Source organism: Pelmatolapia mariae, linkage group LG2 (genome assembly GCF_036321145.2).
Source record: "Pelmatolapia mariae isolate MD_Pm_ZW linkage group LG2, Pm_UMD_F_2, whole genome shotgun sequence".
NCBI classification, from domain to species: Eukaryota; Metazoa; Chordata; class Actinopteri; order Cichliformes; family Cichlidae; genus Pelmatolapia; species Pelmatolapia mariae.
In genome coordinates this window covers 4,526,419-4,549,411 of record NC_086228.1, presented here as the reverse complement: position 1 = coordinate 4,549,411, position 22,993 = coordinate 4,526,419, and the positions used below count along the sequence as shown (strand labels likewise).

The window sequence follows — 22,993 nt, the reverse complement described above, 5'->3', positions numbered from 1 at the left end:
CAAATCTCAAGACATAACACAATTCACTGATCACATAAACTCGGTGGACCAACACATCAAGTTTACAGAACTGGTGAACTTGATGTGAACTTGAGTCTAAAGACTGTGAGATTTCCATGAGTAATGGGGATATTTAAAAGCTGATGTGTACTGTAAACCTACGCATACGGATCGATATTTAAGTTTTGACTCTCATCAACCACTGGAACACAAACTGGGTGTCATCAGGACGCTACAACACATGGCGAACACCATCCCCACAGGTACAGCAGCCAGGGAAGCAGAAAAACATCACATCAAGAAGGCCTTGAGCAAATTTAAAGAATGCTCTCGGCAGTCCAGGAGAAAGGAAGGATAACTGCTGCCTAAGCCAAAACCCTTAGTGATCCCTTATGTGTCAGAACAGTTGAGACGCATTTTTTCTGAACACCACCCCTCAGTCGCTTTTAAATCCCGAAACACACTGCCCCAAAATTGGTCCACCCCAAGAATCCGGTCCCCCGGCACAGAGTAACATAGGGTACGCTGTTAAGATCCAGGAGGATTGCCACGATTTTTACATCGGGGAAATCAAAAAACCTCTGGCTAAGCGGATGGCACAACACAGAAGAGCTACCTCGTCAGGCCAGGACTCTGCAGTCTATTCACACCTACGTGCCAGTGCCAACTTTTTCAATGAAGAGAATGTTCACATCCTGGACAGGGAGGAACGCTGGTTTGAACGGGTAGTCAAGGAGGCCATTTATGTGAAAAGGGAAAGACCTAGATCAAGAAGGATACATCTTTCAATGCTATGATTGCAGCCATTTCCCAACTCTCCGTGAATGGTACTCATGGCAAAGATCAATGGTCATTGATCAATGGTCATGACAATTTACATATTAATGATCAAGAAACTGACCTTACAGCCATTGTTCATCAGTGGTGCTAGTTTCAGTCATTATACAACTGTAGTGTTTATAAGGTGGTGGAAACCTGCAGTCAGCTGAGACCGAAGAAGTCCCTTGGATTAGTGGCGAAACGTTTCTCCCACTGAAAACACTACATCCTCATGAACTGAATCAACTTTTTGGGAACTGAAAATAATGTAGGCTGGAGTAACATTTCCCTAGTATGATGTATCTAAATAAAATGTGAAGCTGGTCACGGAAGATAAGTAGTAACATATCCGCATTTACAATGTTAAATTAGTGTTTTTATTCTATAATCAATAAAACTTTATCGGCCACTAAATATACTATTAAATGTATCACTGCAACATTAAGGCCCTTTAACATCTGCTCCTTTAAAATTATATGACAATGTGGACAGTGTATTTGTAATTTCATAATATGTCTTTGTCTTGTTATTAGGTGCGGGTTTATGCCATATTGAGAAAAAGTAGAGTACCGGATGAAAATATTACATGTAGCTAAAAGCTAATGCAGGCTAATACTGTTTGGTTTTACAGTCTTGTGCTGTGTTTACTGTCAGTACAACATAATACTCATTTCTGACGATAGTTAGAAGGCTGGCATGCCCCAGACTGGAGCACCCAGAGGTGAAAAGGAAATGCATTTATCGCAGGATCATAGACTGCCATCTGTAGGACTCCAGACAGAAGTTCAAATGAGGCAAAGTTGTTCAGAACAGATTGTTCACTTCCTTTTTCATTTGATCACGTTTCACAACATTTCACATATTCTGCAGTTATCTATATTTCTCCTTCACTGACTTACTTAAAGGAGTGAAATTACTCAGCCTGTCATGCCAGAACATTATGGCTGAAATTATGAATATATAATTGCGCTTGAGTACCCCCGTTTATTAGAGTGTCATTCCTAATCGACCTTTCTCACTGCAGATATTTTAATGCGTCGTGGCAGGTGTAGGCAAAGGTGTAAATAATGAGCTAGAATCTCGCTAATTATTAATCATTATACATGATTGTTAATATCATTACTCATACTGTCCTGTCCCGTTTTTTTTGTTTTGTTTTGTTTTTTTTTAATTACTGTGCACTCCTTCAATTTGAACTCACATTATAAACCTGGCCACTTCCTACTGCAGTTTTTAATGAAGCAACCTCGTACGTACAGTGCTTATTCTCTGTGTGGTCAAGCTAGGCTGAGACACAAGAGGCCGCTCTTGAGGTGAAAAGGGCGAAAGCCAGCGCAGTGGTTTTCCCGTTTGACAGCAGGGGCTTGTTTTACAGCACAAAACAACAAGGATGAAGACTCACAAGCGGCGATGCAGCAACACAGATAATATTAGGGAGGTGTAGCTGAAGTACCGCCAGCTTTATTTCGATCCTCCAGCAAGCGAAGCGACGTAAACACCAGGCAACTTGAATGTCGACGGAGCTGCATAGCCGCATCTGTGTGCCTTAGTTGAAGTGCTCCTGGATTTGTTGTTGTTAGCAGCTAATGCTAACTATAGAAGTTGCGAGCTAGCTGGCCTAGCAAGCTAATAGTCAAAGCAAGTTAAAGACAATTTAGCCACATATGTCTGAGTTTTAACCTACCCGGAAGACTTAACGCGGGGTTTGCTTAGCTGATGGAGCCAGCTAACCTTGTATTCAGTTGTTTAAGAACTGTAGCTTTGGTTGAGTATCAGTCATAGTAGTTGCCTAGCTCGTCAGTTAGCCACCACTTTCCGTGGAATAATGAGTAGAAAACACCGTCAATTTAAAGGAGCCGAAGTCAGCTGCTGTGTGAAATACTTTTTATTTGGATTCAACATTGTATTCTGGGTAAGTAAACACAGTGTTGTTACTCGTTCCTTTTGGTTTTATTAGAAATTTCACGTAAATAGTGATAACTTGAAGTATACATTCGTGTAAACGTCGGGAACGTTAGCACCATTGCTGTTGGCCAATGGAAGTTGATCGCTGAGCTCCATCTAGTATATTTTTTTGTTTGTTTGTTTTTTCCTGAGTCACTTGATTTTAATGAAAGTCACGTTTTTTTTCATCCAGCTATGCGGTGTTGTTGATGTTTATGTGTGTTGTCATGCACAGCAGATTAGCTTGTTCTAACAGAAGTAAATTGTTGTAAATGAGGAGGAAATTATTTGTTTAATGTAGGACAGTGTTCATGCCCTAAAATGTCAGCTACACACTCTATTTATTTAGGATTTAGATTTTTTTATTTTCCTTTTTTGCGTGCCTCTGCTTATTACTTGTAAACTTTACAGTTTTCCATTTAGAAACTTTTGGCCATCAGAGACAGATTACTTATAAATGTAACTTCTCAATTTAAATGTAACTTCTCAATTTAAATGTAACTTCTCAATTTAAATGTAACTTCTCAATTTAAATGTAAAGTTTAGTAAAGAAAAATAAAGGAGCAATTTTCTTTTATAATGGTTTCTGCTCCTAGTTCAGCTGAGCAATAGCATGATTCTCATCAGAACTGATGGGGCAGTGGCAAGTGGTTGCACGTCTACTTTACAATACCCCTCCCTCCATCTTTATCCCGTCTCTGAAAAGTTTCTCTGTTCAGTCTTGCCCACACCTCCCTCCTCACTCATCTGCATCGCCTCTGTGGGCTGGTATAATATAATGTCTGTGGGTGAAGGAATGGCGTGTCTGTCTGCCCCAGGAGGTCTTCCCACACACAGTTTAAAGGAAAAGGCCATACGGTCTGAATACCACCCAACCCTCCCCTTTCCATGCTTTCTTTCACTCCCTATACTATAGTACCCAGACTGTGCGGGACAGCATTGTTTGTCTTCGCTCACACACCCACAAATGCACAAAGAGTAATGGTGAGAACAAAGGCTGGGAGGGGGGCTTGTAAGTCTGTGTTTTCTCCCGTCATACGGTTGCTCTATCAGACTCACAAGGAACACGGACTTCACGTATATCTGCCTTTTCTGGCATTGCTCAAACTTTCCTTATCGCTTCCTCATTCCGCAACACTTTTCCTTCAAAAACAAATATGAGTGCACCATACCTGCCACATATTTCCATGAACATGGTATTTGTAGATACAGAGGCTACTATTATCGACAGAAATAAAGAGTTTATTGTAATTTCATCTGAATGAGCAATCAACAAGGAAATATTGAGTCATGGGCTTTCAACATTGTATCTGACTCATTGTGTTCTTTTACAGTGTTTGACACTTAGGCCAAGCTAACAGTCATGTGTCTGAACACTCTGTAAAACAGTGGAACAAGTTCCAGCTCGCTGGCTGTTTCCGTTAATAATCACTAGAAGATGTTCTACTCTTGTCTGTGTGCTGCAGAACTGGATTTGACAGACAAGCCAGTGCATTGCTGAAATAGAAAGAGATGGGGTTTATACTCCACAAATCAACCCATTTGTCTTTCCTCTAGTGATCTTGTCAGGCTTGAAAGGGCTGCCTAAATTGAGACAAAATGCTTGTAAGGCCATAAATATTGTGAACAAAATGGAGCAATACTTGCTTTTAGTGTGAGGTTTCGCAGTACCCAGGCTTGCTGTTGACAGCCAGGCATTCTCACCCACGAACAACACACCTTCTCTCATCCTTAGAATAGACACATTCCCCACATCCAATTAATTAATCACATTTTCTGCCTGAGCTGCTGAAATGTTTGGGAGCTCTGCACGCTGTAATTAAGAGCTTGTTAAGCTATAACCAAGTTGCTGAGTTGGTTGAATGCAAGCGAGAGTGTTATTAGCCAGCTACAGCTCTGTCTTTTCACATTTGGCACCAAAAGGCAAGCTGCATGATTACAGCTCTGGAGCACACCTGTAAACAACCAGGTGTGACGTTATTCGGAGACATTCTCTGTGACTTAGTCATGGATTCACGTGTCTAGTTATTGCAATGTTGATGCATTACTGATAGCATTTAAGGAGAGCAAGACTTTTTTTGCCTTACCTTTGGCACAGAGGACAGTTAGATTTTCTCAGTATTGATGAAATGAAGGAATAAATGTTGATAAGCTACCTTATTTTAAAGATCCCATTGTGTGTGTGTTCCTAGAACCTATCTTCCTTTCTTTGGTTTTAAGCATTTCTCATATCAGGCTGTTTCAGTGACTCTACCTTAAAATGGAGACATGGCAGCTGATCAGTTATATGATATATTATGCCACTTCTGCCTTTATCTCTTATTGATCATCTTGAATTGAAATATAGCCTTAATCACTGAACACAATATGTAAGTAAATTTGTCAGACAGCTTTGCAATTATAAAGCCTGAGAAAGGTTATAATGTAGTTAACGGGCTGTGTTGGAGTCAATAATTCATTTCTTGTTCTGTTCTCTCATTTAACAGAACCCAGGACCAGTCTTTGGTTAGTGGTTTTAGATCAGTCTCAAAAGTTTTTCCACTGGGCCAATGATGAAAGCTATTGATAATGTTATTTATATTAGCCATAACACTGAGGAATACCACACTGATGTGGGGACGTTGTCATCAGAACTTAAAGTGCTCAGCAAATTTATTAGACCATCATTCAATGTAAGGTTTATACCACAAGTAAATGTGCAAAATTGATGTTTTTAGTAATTACCAAAATTGTTTATGTTTCTGTAAAAGTTCACTCAGCAGTATGTGTAAATGCAAAAATATTTTTAATGTTAAAATATAATAATTGTTGTTGTCCATGAATTTTCAAAAGCAGTGGTTTATAAAATAACTGGAGAAAATTGTAATTGAAAATAATCTAATGTACTCTTAACACTACTCAACAGGACCGTCAGAATAAAAATGAAAAAAATAAAAATGTTATGTAATACGAAATAAAAGTGCCAGTAGTATTTAAACAAAAGACGTGCTAATAGAAAACTAAAAATGGCTTCTGCCCACAAGCTCAAATAAAGATTTAAATGAAATCAAAAAGATTTTCTTTTCCAGTCCAAACTAATAAGTTTGCAACGTTTACAGATGATTCAGTTTATGACTTCATGATTGCAGTGGATGTGCTCTGGAATGAGGCTTGCTCTTGTCTTTGAGATGATGTTCCCAGCTGCTGATAACTAAAGATCTTCTCTGTCATGACTTCAGCCATTTGAGAGGTGCATGAGCCCCCTTTTAAAACCAACTCATCTATACGCCTGTGCTTAATACTAGTAAAACAGAACAAAACACAGTTAGAAAAGACAGTTACTAATCACTGTGGTTGTATATCAAAGTTTCTCAGATAGTGTAGTGTTCAATGCAAATTAAACTACCGTAGTTTTCGGGTCATAAGCCGCTACTTTTTTCCCACACTGTGAACACTGCGGCTTATACTGACGTGCGGCTAATGCATTTTTTTTTCATGCGGCCAAAAACATTTTTCCTGGTAACAGTAGACCAATAAAATTGATAAGTAGTATATATACGGTATATATTTTTTACCAGTTGTTAAGAGACGTTGTAATGTTGTTTGTGCACTGTTCCGTACAAAAAACATAAGCAACGTAATTTGTGTGTTACCGATACGTACGTATACTTAAAGGTAGCCGTGTTACAGGCGCTGTTCGAGGAAAAAAAGCATTTGCAGTATGTATTTTTGTATGTTACCATAACGTTTATGTTACCATGTTTATGTTACCTTACGGATTAGATTAAACGTTAAAAATCCTCACGTGTAATATTTCTGTGTAAATATCTCATATTACGAGTGAAACGCATACGGCTTAAAATCCGGTGCGGCCTGTACAAGTACAAAATTGATTTTCTTTCTAAAATTAGAGCATGCGGCTTTTAATCAGGTGCGCTCTGTAGTCCGGGAATTACGGTATATAACCCAAAGAATAACTACCTAATGTAAGGTGGAAGAGGTTTAATAGAATAAATGCTAATATTAGAGTGAGAAAAAATAAAAGACAGTGTAGCTACTCCTGTTTAATGGTTTACTATCACATTTCACTCATTAGCTAACAAAACTGAAATGGTGTTTCTTTAGCAAGCATCATCCTGAGAAGTTTCTGAGAGGTAATCTAACATAAACATTATAACATAAACTTAACTCTCTAAAATTGACCCGTTCGGAGTTGACATCACAGCTCGGGGTACATTCGTGAAAGGAAAGCGCCGCTTTGCATAGTCTACATTTAAGTTTGTTTTCTGTGAAATGCTATCATGTTTTTTTAAATGTCTGTTTCCATTTTCTGCCGTCCTCCTGTTTTGTCGTTTGTGCTACATTTCTTATTTTCTACTTGTGTTCTGCGTCTTTTCACAACTAAGACCAACACATGGTTTCAGAGTGCGCTTAGTGATATTTCTTCCTTTTTTTCCTATTCATTCATTCTGTCTCAGAATCTGGTGTTGAATCTTTAAAGTTTATTTTCTTTGGACGTTCGAATTAAGTTTTGATGTAAAGAATTAATCTGCAAAATTAGTATATATATTTTGTAGCCATGTGATGCAAAGATGAAAGTATTAGTATTAGTAGTAAAGATATATGTTGTGGAATGTGATGAGCTTAACAATTTGCTCACCCTGTTGACATTGCTGCTGAGATTGAGAATCACGGTGTCACACTATCCCCCTCATTAAATATTCATTTTTTTAGGGAGTCATGGAAAGGGGATTTACACTATATCCTGTGTGTGTATGTGTGCATGCGTGTGCAGGAGTGGGGAGCTTGATTTGTCTGCCAGTTAGTAGAGGTTAATGGGATCAGCTGGCTTAGGGAGGCATCTTTTCAAGTGTTGATAATCTCTTAGTCCACATGGAGAGAAAACCCTCGCTCTGGGATGGACATATTTTACAAGCAGCACTTGACAGCGAAGGAACCTTGATTTGAATAATAACGCAAATAAAGAGACATCTAGATTCAGACTTTATTTAATTAGTTTCTGGTAAAATACATACGTTTGACAGAATTATCAAATTAATCAAAAGCAAAAGAAATCATTATCCATGCGGGTGAGATTTAAATGAACAGAACCTGAGTGTTTTAATAACATATTGTTAAAAAACCAAAGGTGGTGACTCGTACATTGTTGTGTTGTACAAAGAGATTAGTGCTGTAGCGATTTATTGAGTATTTCAAATAATTCGATTGTAAAAAAAAGTTTTCGACAGAAATTATTTGCGTCGACGTTTCATTTAACACACGGCTCTGTAGCACACTACTGTCACCATGGACAAACAAACGCAAGGGTTTAACCCACATTTGCGACTAAAAACAGACTTTAAACAAAAACACTGATAACACAACAACAGCAAGTCATGATGATGCTGGCACAGTTTAACGTGGAGCTGGAGTCTGTTCACACACAAGAGCAAAGGGTCGGAGTCGTTACCCAGATGGTGAGCTTAGGTTGAGTGAAAGAAAACATGTTTCTACCATCCAGAACTGCAGTACTGTTCCTGTCCTCTCTGTTAAAACCTTTACTGGGAAAAAGGTAGCAGGTTTCCTTCATCAAAGCACCTGATCAACAAAGTCCCAAAGCCAGCTGTCTTGCTTAAGGAGTTTCTTAATAAGGTGAAAAGATTGTCTGGAGGACGTTTTGCCACAGAGAGTGGTATTTAGAGAGTCTATCTCAGGTAGCTAATTCCATTGCCACAAGATCACCTGAATTTGATTCAGGTTGTGAGAAAAGTTAGTCAAAATAAGGATGTTACGCAAGCACTATACAAAGACAGTTTGTTCTTTTTGTGTTGTGTATTCTTTCAGTAAGTTCAGTCTAAAATGTACTGGTCTGTAAAGGAAAGTTTGATTTACAGATAAGGTTCCAAAAGGCACAGAGCACAAACACATACTGCCAGTTATCACGGTATATATTTCACAATACTGCTTAGTTGATCTGTCCTGTCAAATCTCTGCAATAGATTAAAAAACAAACAACACATTCAGTAGAAATTAAATTATTGCTTAAACTAAACAGGTGAAAAGATTGTCTGGAGGACATTTTGCCACAGAGAGTGGTATTTAGAGAGTCTATCTCAGGTAAACATTGATTTAAACTAAACATTGATTTTGAACTTTTTCAGGAATCCATCCCGTCTGAAACTTACATTAACTTTATAAAGTATAAAATAACGGATCACAGACCCCCCCTCCCCACTGCCTTCAGTGTCACATCAAGCTGTGGCAGGAGGAAATACAACCTGATGTGTTCTGAAGTACTCTTGAATGGAAATAAAAATAATAATAAAATTGGTTCTATAACCCAGCACCATCCAGACACCACAAAATACTTTTGTGGTGTCTGGATGGTGTTTCATGTCAGAAGCACCACACTGAATAGGTTTGTTTCTTTCTGCTTCACTGGATTGTTCATGTTAGAGAAGAAATGGGAAAAGAAAGGGGTGTGCATTCATACTTGACTACCAGGAAATCTTTCTATTAATAAATTGAGAATTTACATGCAAGAAGTTGTTTAAGTGTCTATTTAACATTTTTGTATTAAATTATAAGAGATGTTAACTCGAGTTCTGCAGTATTGATCCCCTAACTGTCATATTTCTGTAGTTTGCAACTCAACACTATTGACACCTTTTCAAGCACTTGAAGGCAGCACTGACAAATTCTATGAGGGTTCCTCTTGAAATAGTCATTGTTTCAATATGAGAACTTCTGATGTAGACATTAAGTTTTGTATAGGAAGTAATAGCTATAATATATATGCCCCTTATGGCTATTCAAAGGTTAATGAACTCTTAATGATTTTACGCATGACAGGAAGAAGATCAGCAAAAATGAGTAAAATCAGTACTTATATTAGTAAAATGTTGGTGCATGGGTTGTCTGTTGGCTGTAGAAATAGATTTAGCAATACATAAAAGTATACAAATACATATACAGAATAGTAAATTTTCACTTGCAGAAAGGTTGGCGCAATGTACTTAGCAGGACATTAATTTTGGCATTGATGTGCCAAAGTCTTGAGCCACTCCTCATCCTTATTCAGTACAGCCTAAGCTCTCAGGCAGCTTTCTTGTATTTTCTTTAAGTAGGTTTCAGGAATAGTTCTCCAGGCTTTTTGAAGGACATTCAAAGTTCTTCTTTGGATGTTTGTTTTGTTCTGTCAAGATGAGAACACACTGCTTCAATAGTGATGAGGGGAGGCCAGTCCATGTCTGATAGTGTTCCACTCTGGGTTTTTCTATCCAGGTAGAATTTTAGTGCATTGGCATTGTGTTTGGGTTGTCATTAGTGGTGCAACGGATCAAAAATCTCACGGTTCGGTTCGGATCGGATCACGGTTTTAAGTCACGGATCGGATCAATTTTCAGATCAGCAAAAAAAGACAAAAATTTAACATTTACTTTTTTGCCTTTTAAAAACATTCAACTCAAGACTCATTCCATGCAATTATTAAAAAAAAAAATGATGGTACAATATAGGGCAGTACAGTCTTTGTATCTACCACTCAATTCAATTCAATTTTATTTATAAAGCGCCAAATCACAACAACAGTCGCCTCAAAGCGCTTTATATTGTAAGGTAGACCCTACAATAATACATACCGCTCATTATATCGCACTCTGCTGTGATATAATGAGCTGTCACGGTCACATAGCTTTCCGTTGCCCTGGAGGTCCACCCATTTGTAGTAGTTAGGGCAACAGAAGATGCCTGGGACAGTTCAGCCATAACTTAAATCTTTTCCTGCTCATACATGCTTGGAACGATCTTGCCACTAAAGTGGACACAAACGGGATATCACAGCGTGGCTCAAGCACGTTCATCATAGTTTAAACCCCTTGTTTTGCACAACGGAATACGGAGTCCCGTCTGCAGCTAAACACCCCAATAGCTTTTGTAATAGCTTTAGCCCGGTCAGATAGGGCAGCAAAGGGCTGCTTAAATACCGCAAACTCCTCTGCTCCTCCACTTGGACCGCTAGCGCTGGCCATAACTATCGCTTGACAGACCCACCACGCGCACCACACACATACTTTTTTTTTCTTCTTTTTCGAATCTTCGGATCACGTGCGTACCGAACCGTGGAGTGGGATCGGTTCGGATTACGGATCAACCGTGATCCGTTGCACCACTAGTTGTCATGCTGAGTGGTGGTTTCCAATCAGATGCTATCCAGATGGTATATAATGGTGTATCAAAATCGGAATTTGTAATTCCACACAATTTCCGTTTTGAAGGACATGATCATCTGTTATAGGTAGATATTAAGGCCTGACGCTTCTTTTGTTCTGTCGTAGCCAGAAGTTTTGGTAGTGGCACAGATTTTGCATCATGTATTTTGCCACATCAGTTTTTTTTTCTTTCACATTTCAGTGATGTAATGAATTAAAAAAACTTGTCAAATAAATAAATCAAAATTTGGTCGGAGAAGGTGACTGATGGAATAAGGTCTCAGCAAGGCTTTGTATGTCACTAAACATTTAAAATAGTCTTCAACAGAATTTTAAAATCCAGTTGAAGACAATGCAGTGAAGCAAGAATAAGGATGAATGTGATCACCTGTTAGTTTTTCTTAGATGCCTAGCTTCTGCTGCCTAGACCAGCAGAAGCTAGGCTGGTTGCAGAGGACTGCAAGAACGAGTGGGGTGCGTTTAACCTCCTAAGACCCGAACTATTCCATGGCATTCATTTTTAATATCTCTTTGATATTTGGGCATATTGGGACCTCATTAATGTAAAAACAAAGAACTGCCAGATTTTTATTTTTGTTTTAGCTGATTTTTGTTTCTGACAAAAATAAGATCCACATATGAGGACATTCGTTTTAAACTTTGATAGAACAGTGGCAGTAGAATGTCCTCGTAAGTGGATATCAGGCCCTTGTAGAGAAAAATTAGTGTTTTTAGGTCTAGACAACCCAAAATGTGATGTCCACATAAGTGAACGCCAGGTCCTAGGAGGTTAAAAATGACTTGCAGAATCTAGATGGGAGACGTTTTGATTATGTACTAAAGGCTTCCTTGGTATCAACTGATGGGGTTGGTTTGTTAGATTTCTTAGGTGAAATCAAAAAGACTGGATGAGCTTAAAGATGCAAGATTGAAAATTTTAATACTCTGCTCACCAAAATAATACCAGGATGCTTGGCAAGTTATTTGATATTACCCAGTGAGGAGGCAGAGTGACATCCCTAGTGAAATAACAACAAACACTTCGAATGAAAGGGGCGAAAAATGTTGGTGTCTGTATCGGGTTTTGGACATTTAGTTATTTTAAAAGCCTGTGTGGTGTACCTCTCTCTGTTTAGACAAATGTTTGTGGTGTGTAACTCTGGGTACTGGTACTGTTACCAAATGCAGCCTAAAAGTGATATGGAGTTCTCTTGTAAACAAATCAAAGTAATGTTTTTCACTGTTACTCAGAATGCGTTGTGGTTTTCAAGGTCTGATGAGCCAACTAAATGCATTTCCGTGAAAATATCTGGTATTGTATGTTTACTGGCATGAACTCTTCCTGATTAAGCGGAATATTGCGAAAGCAGTAGCTGGACTGAGCATGTCCCGCTTGACCCTGTCAGATAAAAATGTTTCCATTAGCAGAACTGGAAAAATGCCACAGCTTACCATTAAGCTTGTTTCTTGCTGCATAATTGAATTACAGTGATTTTGGTGTGGTTTAAAGCTGCGTGCCAAAGATTAGGTAAATTTTCTGACTCCTAACTTTATTTAGATTTCTAAAAACATGGCAACGGGTTCATTGAAAATTGGCAAAAACAGTATGTTTTTGTTTTTTTTGTTTTTTTCCCCCCCCCTTTCCCTTCCCGCCCTGGCTTTTGAGGCTGACTACAAATTCACTATTCTGTTGGGAGGACAGGCAAACAAGCTACTAATGATGAGATTCCTGGATAGATTGAGTACTGCTCTTTTTGTGTTGGTGCACAACTGTGGTAAAGCAGTGTAGTGTAGGGACCTACAGGAACCATTATCCTATCCAAAAATGAACACAGGAACAACAAATAATGTTTTTTTTTTTGTTGTTTTTTTTTTGTTTGTTTTTTTAAATAAACTCCTGAACCATGAAAAAGAACTGGAAAACAGAGCACTTATGAGCAAGGCTTCTTCTGGGTGTAGTCACTAGAGGTGGAAACTGAGAGCAGGCTCCAAAATGTCCAGTCTATTGAATTGCTTTGCCTCCAAGCTTTTCAGTTTCTTTCATCAGTGCGTCAAAGCGTGCTAAGGTTGCACTTTGCAAAACAATGATGTGAAACTGATTGGAATTTTTGCACATCTGAGTCATATGCTTGCCTTTTTCTGCTCTGGTGCTATATGCTGTTTAGACTCGGATAATAAAACTGTTGTATTAATGCTAAAATGCCTTCTTTTTTGCCTAAAAATATTGATCAGTATTGAAGTAGAGAAGCAAAATGAATGAAAGCTTCCATAGATTCCATTTTAGGGTTGAAGCCAAGCTTGACAAAGCTGCTTAAGTAGTTCAGTGCCCCAAATTGGTTATTAACATTCAAATATAGAAAAATGAAGGCAGCATTGTACAAATGTCCTTATTTTGAATAAGTAAACTAGTAGTTATCCATGTTGTCTGGCAACTCTGATCCATTGTGTTGCTGTGCATTTCATGCCGCAAGACGCAAGTGGTTTCCTTTGTCACGGTTTTCAGCTTCTTTAATCTGCATGAAAAACTTGAAGTCAAAGGCTAAGTGCTGTAATACTCCCACTCTGTCAGTCTAATCTCTTCTGATGTCTGCCTGCTCACACTGACTCTTCCTGCTTGTCACTTTCCAGTTGAATCTACCACACCCTTCGCTACAGACGCTTATATAACTACCAGGCCAAGGCAGTCCCCCCCACCCCAACTGCTGACTGCTGTTGTTGTTTGCAAGACTGTCACGTTGATCTTGTTAGGTGTGTGCTAATGGGCTGCCATTAGTTTACCTGCTTCTCGCGATTTAATCAGCTTCCCAACAAATGATTTAACACAATTTCAATGGAGCTATTATATTTCAGGCATTACCATTAGAGTTTGCCCCCAGCTCTCTCCATCGACATCCTAAAACTCTTATGAATGCCATTTTGTAGCAGCTAAGCAGCTGATTAGACAGTAACATTTCTACGTGTAAACACCAGAAACCGGTGATTTTTCTCATCCTGTAGCTATTCTGTTGTTTTTGTGTCATTTTTACATCTTTTGACACCGTGGGCTAGTAACACAGCCACTTGGCTTTCAGTCAAGTTGAAGCAGTGAGCCTTAAACTCGTCCTACACCGGGATGAAAGACTAATATTGGACAGATTTTCTTTAACCCTTACAGCAGCTCAGTGTAATACCTCTGTGACTTAATCTTCGAAGAATTCACTTTTTTTTAAAGCTCCTAAAATCAGTTTTTCTTTTATTGGTCTCTTTCCTATGTGATTCTCTGTCAGTTTTTTTTTTAAGTGCACTGATAATTAAAAATGAGAGATCCCTTTGTTCTTATGTGAATATTGTTAGAAAGGATGCAGTGGATGACAAAAGATGAATTAGATTTTTATTTACCACAGTAAAACTCTGAATCTAAAGCAGTTCTGCTGTTTACATAGGTTGCCAGGGGGACACCAGTGAAATCCGCACCACTCCCAAACCATTCCCGATCTTGCTACAATAACAACTGTATCATCTGTAATAAACTGCTTCAGTTTGTATCAGTTGCCTCCCATCTCACAGCCGCCTCTCTGTGCTTTGTTTTACAGTTACTAGGAGCTGCATTCTTGGGTATAGGCTTGTGGGCATGGGCGGAGAAGGTATGTATAAACACATGCACACAAACACACTGGCTACGGGTTACCACATAGCTAAAATTCTTCCAGATATCCTAGCTGTAATAAGCTGGAAGTATAATTCATCGGATGGAGTTTGGATGTAAATAGAGCTTTTGAGAGGAGTGGTGTGGAAAATAGAAGCTCCATTCCTGTAACACTTTGTAGCACTTAAAGGCATATAACCTCATAATGTTCCTGGTAAACACGTCTCAGGATATGAATTATGCTCACTGCTGCAGCTCCAGTGTGATGTGTAACTAAGTTTTGTTGAGCCAATATCGAGCTAATGGTTAAATTGTTTTTCCGGTGATTGGAGCTTGAAATGGCTGTGGCTGCAAATAAGGAGCCATAGGGTCCAAATGACACACTCATTTGACTTACAGCTCCCAGGATTTGAATGCCTTGTGCTTCGTCTCGTATGAAAGCCTGTTGCACGATAAATTGGATCGTATATTTGCGCAGAAACTGGTTCGCTGTTTATTGTCCACGCTGGACAGGCTACAAAGATCAGGTGTTGCCATTAACCTCTCGTGTGCAGTGAGTCATGGCTACGTTCAAAACTTCTTTCAGAGGACTTACCAGTCAATTTGTTCATTAATTAGCAAGAAATCGCTGCACAAGCGTGGAACCATGTACTGATTAGTAACGTCTGGTCATGAACTCTGTGCAAATCGGCCTGCGCTGGAGTACCTTTGTGGAGCAGCGTGAATAATTTAAAGGGATTAGGGTGAATGATGAATAGTGGTTGCTGGAAAGTCGTAATGGTGAGTTTGGGTCTCAGTGACTAAGATGATTAGTTTCAAGCCTGCTGTGCACAGCCAGACTACATTATTGTTTCAGGGCCTCCTGCTAAAATTTAAATGCGTGCAGTTTATTCTGCAGCAGTGCCATAAAAACATGAGCATCCAACATTGCCTTCATCCTATAGTTTTGTCCTTGCTCAATGCAGAGGGAGATTAACTCAGTACAAGAGCTGTCTCGGCTTTAGCTGCAAGTGTTGGGCATGTTCACTATAATATATGACAAGCAAACAGGATGTCAGACTGAGAGTGGATACACATATTGGTTTCCTTTCAAAATAACTGAAAAATATAGCAGGGATCAGGGTTGTACAAAAACATGTTAATAAAACAAGCTTGAACTCGTTTTTATGGAGCTTTCGCAAAGTACCTTCTTTAGTGTGCTATCCAGAAACAATAACGACGCCCACTGTTACTGCGGAAGAAATAATAATTTTATTTCCTGCTGGATTTGTGTGAAGTTTGCTCACTTCCAAAGAAATAAACCGTCTCTAATTTTCATTTTAATAAAGACAGCCAGAATATAAACTAAAAATGCAGGGGAAAAAACCCACATTTACAGTTATAAATTGATTTGCAAGGCTTTGAGTGAAATAGGTATTTGATCTCCAAGCAAAACATGACATAGTACTTGGTGGAGAAACCTCTGTTGGCAAGCACAGCGGTAAGATTTTTCTCATTGCACTGAGCCCCAGACTGAGGGCGATTGATGTTCATTTTCTATTTCTTTCATTTCGGAATAATCGCACCAACAGTTGTTACATTCTCACCAAGTTTCTTGGTGATGGTCTTGTAGCCCATTCCAGCCCTGTGCAGGTCTACACTTTGTCCCTGACAGACTTTGACAGCTCTTTGGTCTCGCCCTTGGTGGTGGAGAGGCTGGAATGGAAGAAATGGCTTCTGTGGACAGGTGTGCTTTATAAGCGTAACAGGACTACCCTTGATTGATTGATTGGCTCTGTGCCCACACACACTCATGGGAGCCAGAATTCTGGCTGGTTTGCAGGGGATGAAATACTTGTTTCACTCAATGACATGTGATGCGTATGTAATGCGAACTTTATGTAATATGTTTTTTCTCGATTTTTGGATAATATTCTATCTACCTCCATTAAAATGAAACTATCATAAAGATTGGAGACAAATCATTTATTTTGAAATTTTGGAAAATTCAGCCCAAGATCAGATTTATTGCATCAAAGTTGCAATATACAGTATAGTTAAGAAATGGGAATGATTTCACGTGAAGTCTATCTTGTTGTAAATAATTCTAAAAACGCAGAGGCTGACAAAATAAGATGGTGGCCACACTGTGGCTTTCAGAGAGGAGAGTGGAAGGACAAATGTCTCTGTGTTTTCAGGAGGCTTTGAAGTTTGCCTCTTGTGAGAAGTTACTTGTTTTATAATTTTGCCACAAAAATGCCATAGAGTGAGTGTATGTTGCATTTAAATTGATAACAAAACCTCAGCGAGGTTCTTTATTTTATTTTGAAAACATCACATTGATATATAAGAATGTAATGGAATAACAGTATTTCAGTTTATTAAATTTCCCTGCTACAAGTCTGCATCTGTGAACAGGGCCCAGCAGGCTGTGACATTAGTTAAATCTCACTTTTTCTCTTTGACATCACAGGCTCTTCTCAAGGTTAACTGTGTTTTTGTAAAAGGAGAATTTTTACTGAGACCTTGTCATAGGGATGGTAAGGATTGATTTTGGAAGTATTATGGTCTGAATTTTAACCACTCTTTTGTCTTCCTCCTTCCCCCTCAGGGCGTGCTGTCCAATCTGTCATCCATCACAGATTTAGGGGGCTTTGACCCTGTATGGCTCTTCATCGTCGTCGGAGGGGTCATGTTCATTCTGGGCTTTGCTGGATGTATCGGAGCGCTCAGAGAGAACACCTTACTGCTTAAATTTGTAAGCCACCTCTAGGCTTTATGTGCACAGACACTGTTTTAACTATTTCACACCCCTTAGATCTGCACTTCACACCAGGGCTGAAGGCATCTGTGTAGCAGGTGTCACTTTGACTCGCCTGAGCCAAATGCTGTGAATGACGGTGTGGCATATCATACCTCATCAGTAAACCAAATCCTGTTTAATGATCAGAAAGGTATACTGATCCACTGAAGCCTATTTTTTTGTATGCGTGTTAGGCAGTTCTTTCTTCAGCCACAACACTACCAGGATTTATTTGGGTTCAGCTTTATTGATAAAAACCTGTGACTGACAGAGACAAACTTGCCTTGTTGCTGCCTGTGATTCTGAGTAGCTATTAACTCCAGCAGATGTCCATTAGCAGCAGTAAATCAGGCATCAGTGTGAGGAGCTAATGCGGCTTTTGTGCATTTATCATCAGCATCTTCTCCTACATTTACTGTAAAGGGATTATTCAATAGGACCTGTGGGAGTGCAGTTTTTATTGCCACACTCTCACTTAGCAAATCAGGACAGGCCCTAGAACCCGACCTGCACAGGAACATTACATTAAAGTTGTTCTTACACTCATTTTTAAGCAGAAGCGGGGAAAGGCACAGGATTTTCTTTGGTGCTCCTTGTTCCCTGCTTGAAGTGACAGGTGTATTGTTTTCTGTTTGCATGTGTTTACTTGTACTTTTCAGTTTTCTGTGTTCCTGGGTTTGATCTTCTTCCTGGAGCTGACTGCAGGGATCCTTGCCTTCGTCTTTAAGGACTGGATCAAAGACCAGCTTAACTTTTTCATCAACAATAATGTCAAGGCATACCGCGATGACATCGACTTGCAGAATCTCATCGACTTTGCCCAGGAATATGTGAGTTCACCCCCACCGATGGTATCTCTTATCTTTAAATCGTTCATGTCTTCGCTGGAAGAAGTTACTCCCTTCTTTAGAAATGCGGCTGTACATGTGAGCTCAGAAAATGATGAGTCAGCCTTGTTATGGTAAGAATGAAGAGACTCAGCTGCTGCAAATGTGGAGTAGTTTTTCTGATTAATGTGATTGTATTTCGGTCAAATGGCTATCCAATTATGTGGAGGAAGCAGTTGAGATAATTTGCCCCTGTGTGTAAACGCTAGGTTCTGTCATGAGGCACCCTAAAGGCGATTAGATTGGCTTTTGTGTTCATACTTGAATCTCACTGTTTGTAGTCATTACCTGCCATAGTAAGCTAACAACCTAGGCTGACCTGAGCCAGCCTGTTAAGGGCTCAGATGGCAAGATCAAAGAAGGTACATCTGTGTGCTTACTAGAGTTAGCTGTTTAATCTCTGCTTGTTGTTGTTGTTTGTCCCAGTGGTCATGCTGTGGAGCACACGGGCCTGATGACTGGAACCTGAACATCTACTTCAACTGCACTGACAGGAATCCCAGTAGGGAGCGCTGTGGCGTTCCCTTTTCGTGCTGCATCAAAGACCCTGCAGTGAGTCGCGTTTCAGCAGCACAAATTACTGTCCACAATCAGCTTTTTGTTTCGTGTAATACTCTGTAGCCATGCATCATGTGTGTCAACATAAGAAGTTTCTCTCATGCAAAGAGTCATTATTTCAAACCTTCTGACCTTAGGTAAAATTGTAACGGATGAATGTGGTAGAGGATCCCATTTTAATCTCCATTTGGTTTGGTTTTTTTGCAGGAGGATGTCATCAACACGCAGTGTGGTTATGATGTTCGGCAGCACGTGGTTGGTATCTCTTCTATTTCCGTAGATCTCTTTAGACAAGGAAATCTGTAATTTAGAGTCCCAACAAATTGCAACGCTTAACCAGTTCTCATACGACAGAGTCAGTTGCAAATGTGGAGCTCTGCCGGAAGAAAGAAATCTTGGTTAAAATGATGCAATGCTGCTGGAGAGAAATACTCCCGAGGGCGAATTGACTGACAGCCTGCAAACCCGTTTGACTGAAACGGTCTAAGTTGTCGAAGGCAGAGTGACAGTCGGGTTCATTTGTATTGGACTTGATTGTCAGTCGATCAAAAAGTGAATTTGTGTTTGAAATGCAAAGGAAAACCAATTAAATGTGAGATTTTATGGCATTCTCTGCATTCTCTCTTTAAAACTACTATAGCTAAAACCAGATGGCTGGTGTTAGATATAGAGAACATAGTGGGTTAAGTAGCTTACACAGACTAGTCTGTATGCTTCTTGCCTTAATAACAGATTGTTCTTCTAACAGGGATAATTAGGCTCCAGTTATAGCCTCAAGAGCAGCCTTACTACACTCTGTAATTGGCGACTCAGTGGGTTATGCCAGTCCGTTCCCTTTTCCTCTGTGTGTGTGTGTGTGTGTGTGTGTGTGGGTGTGGTGGTTACAACTCACTGCACTGCAGTCAGAAAGATTGCTGTTGCTAGGCGAGCTGCAGTACAGTGAACCACCTGCCATTGAGTTGCTATGAATTCATTTTCTGTGCGCTAACGCCCTGGCCATTGACATTTTGCTGAAACTATCAGGGATGTGCAGAGAGTTCCTGTGCAGCACCTGAGCGGGGAGCTGGGTGGGAAAGAGGAAGAGCAGGAAGTATGGCAAGGACAGGAGCACAACAAAGGCAAAGGGCTGAAATAACTTTAGAGGAAGTCCACAGCTATAACAACATTGTGTTTCCTGCTATTTTTTTTTGGCTACAAAGTGGCTCTCTCTACCTCATTGGTCTAAAACTAGATTTCAAGTTCTGGAAGAGAACAAAAGATTTTCCTGGTTGACTTGTCTGAAGGATAACAAAGAATGAATTGTACAGCGGCACTGATTCTTAGCCCCTTTTTAGTTTCGTTGCAGCGTTAATTACACCCTTTTTTGTTTTGTTTTTGGTTTTTTTGTAAAATTTTCGTGTCTGAATAAAGCACGTACATCATCAGCTGGATCCAACAGCAGAAATGGCCATCTGTCAGGCAACAGGAAACAGCTTTTGTCTGTCTGTTCAGTCCACCAGTGTCCTTGGTGGAAAAGAATACACTGCATTGATAGTCAGCATAATTGAGAACACTGACATGTTGTAATCTTAGGCTGTGACTCAGCTTATCGTGAGGTCTTCACGCCCTCATCAACTGTGATGGAGTCAGTGGGCAAAACACTATCTTGTGTTTGTTTGTGTCCAGCATTAGTCATAGGGCAGAGTACCAGTTTTTGTTTAAATAATGAGCAATGCCAGCATCCTCTCAGAGAGCAGATCATTCAATATGCCGTAAATTAAACACGTTTTCTCGCTCAAAACTTTAATGCACTTGAATTATGCTCATGTTTGTGAAAAAGGAGTTGGACCGGCAGAAGTATATCTATACGAAGGGCTGCGTGGGACAGTTTGAGAAGTGGCTTCAAGACAACCTGATTATTGTAGCCGGCATCTTTGTTGGAATTGCACTTTTACAGGTAATGAGCTGTTGTTTGGAGATTTCTCACACTAAGAAACCTGCTGTATCGCAAATGAGGCCTTTAATTAAAACTAACAATAGTTCTAGTTTTTTGATTTTATGTCTTCGCTTCCATCTAGTGTTGAGAACATGTAACTGTAGTTTGGTTTTTTTGCCTTAATCCAGTGACTTAAAATCCTGTGTGGCCTTTTTAAAAAATGTTTTTATTTTCTTCTAGATTTTTGGTATCTGCCTTGCTCAAAACCTCGTGAGTGACATCAGAGCTGTCAAAGCCAACTGGTGACAGGAGAATTGAAGTGGGGCGGCCCCAGCACCGAACTCGCATAGCACACTACCGTCCGGCTGAGGTGGACAGCCGACAACTTTTGCCACTGAGCTAAGCAACACACACACGCTCTCACACACCAATATGTGTGTGAGTGACACTTGAAAAAGTAAATATATTTCACACACAAGCCAAACAGTCAGAACTTTGTTTACCACTCAGCTGGGATTTTAACCCAAATATACAGAAGAGAGTCCTGCCTACTTTTTTTTCCCTCTATTATTTTTTTTTTTTTTCTTTCGACAAACTTATTTAAGGGACGCAGTTGCACAAGGACTCCAGAAAACTCGGAGATTAGAAGCCTTGGATAAAAGACAACAACAAAAAAACGAGAAAAAACAAGGAAAAACGTCTCCTTTTTTCTAAAAAAAAAAAAGAAAAAAAACTCAAGCAAGATGTTGTCACAGAGCCTTTGTCCTGCTCAGCAAGGGGGCTGAAGATCTTCCCTTAAAGTCAGCTCGCACCCACCCCCACACTTCCTTCTCCTCCAGAGGACGATGACTGGCTGGCCGCATGGATTCGTCTGCGTGTCATTTTTCTCCTTTGTTACCTTTTTTATGACCACTAAAAAAAAAACAAAAGAGAGACAAAAAACTGAACACTGGTCGGTCATATCTGCAAATTTAAGTCACTTCAAGAGTTTTCTGTTCAAGTTCAAATGTAAAAAGTGCCATTAATTTCCAGTGATAGTTTTGTGTCCTTCCTGTTCTTTACATGGAACTTGTGCACCTTGACCGCCCCCTTCCCTTATACCTCAGGGCCTGGCTAAAAAATGTGTTTCCTGCCGCCAGTTAAAAGCATATCTTATTTTTCCATCCATGTCTGTTGAATTTAGATAAACACCAAAAGTTACCCCTTTTGCCCTATGGTGATTGCATCATCTGTTGATTGAGTGTATTGTATGACATGAAATAGTAAGGATTGTAAGTGTGTGCTATACAGAGAAAGGGGGTTTAATGATAGAGGTTGTTGTTTATCTCTGAGCATCCCTCAGGCACATGGGATTGCTAGTTTGGGGCCTTTTTATCTTCTTATTTTCTTTTTACTTGACTTCTGTATACCATATTTGTCTTATATTTTTCTCTTTGCAAAAGAACATATGTCTGTTGTTAAAGATGTTATTTTAATTCTTCATTCATTTCCTGTCATTTATAGATAAATCTGTTCTCGGGTTCATTGTTAAGCTTTACAGGCACCTGTTTTACTTCCAGCTCATCAGTCAGCTGCAAATTAGCTTCGTATTGTGAATGTTAGCGGTCCTAATGGAGACCAAATAATATCATTAGCTAACTGCCAAGGTTTTGTCTGGCCACAGTTCTGTTGTTATTAGGAATGCCAAACGATAACAAATGGCATTTCCACGGCCAAAATGTGAATTCATTGTCCCTCCATGTGGGAAGTGCCAGTTGAACCTAGAAATCAAATGACAATTAAACAATGTTACAGTGACGCTTTTATCTTTTAATTCAGTGTTGTCTTTTTTATTTTTTTCCTTTGGATTGTTTTCTAAAAAATAGAATAGCAAATACACGCCGTACCTTTTTAATATTAGCGACAGTCTCAATATAACATGAATGCTGCTTTTAACTTTGACTAGATTATTGATGGTGTATTACAATAGTCGAGCTAACAATCTATCTCACGTGGCGGCATTTGTAGAAATCGGTCTGGCCGCTACGGTTTCCATCTGAGGAAATAGTCACGTTGTTTTTCATGTTAAAGTTTACACATTATACGTCACCCCCTTTTTAATTATTATGGGGTTTTTCCCCCCCATTTATTCAGTCATTCATAAAACACTCTCTTGGAGTGAGTTCAGTTCTGCTATAACTGGCTTCACTCAGTAATTCTGTATATTATTCAAAGCATTTAACCACAACAGCTGTTTCTGGCTGTCACAATGTCATTCGGATACATTGCACAAGC

General features: G+C 39.5%; 1 protein-coding gene across 1 annotated transcript; it reads left to right on the top strand.

Moving 5' to 3' along the window:
* Window positions 1-2,153: 2,153 nt before the first annotated feature.
* tspan17 (tetraspanin 17) lies at window positions 2,154-22,521 on the top strand. Its single transcript, XM_063490832.1, has 8 exons — window positions 2,154-2,731; window positions 14,525-14,575; window positions 17,168-17,314; window positions 18,019-18,189; window positions 18,673-18,798; window positions 19,012-19,059; window positions 20,624-20,740; window positions 20,960-22,521. Exons 1-8 carry the CDS (start codon window positions 2,645-2,647, stop codon window positions 21,023-21,025), a joined length of 813 nt encoding a protein of 270 aa, XP_063346902.1. The 5' UTR covers window positions 2,154-2,644; the 3' UTR covers window positions 21,026-22,521.
* Window positions 22,522-22,993: the final 472 nt, after the last annotated feature.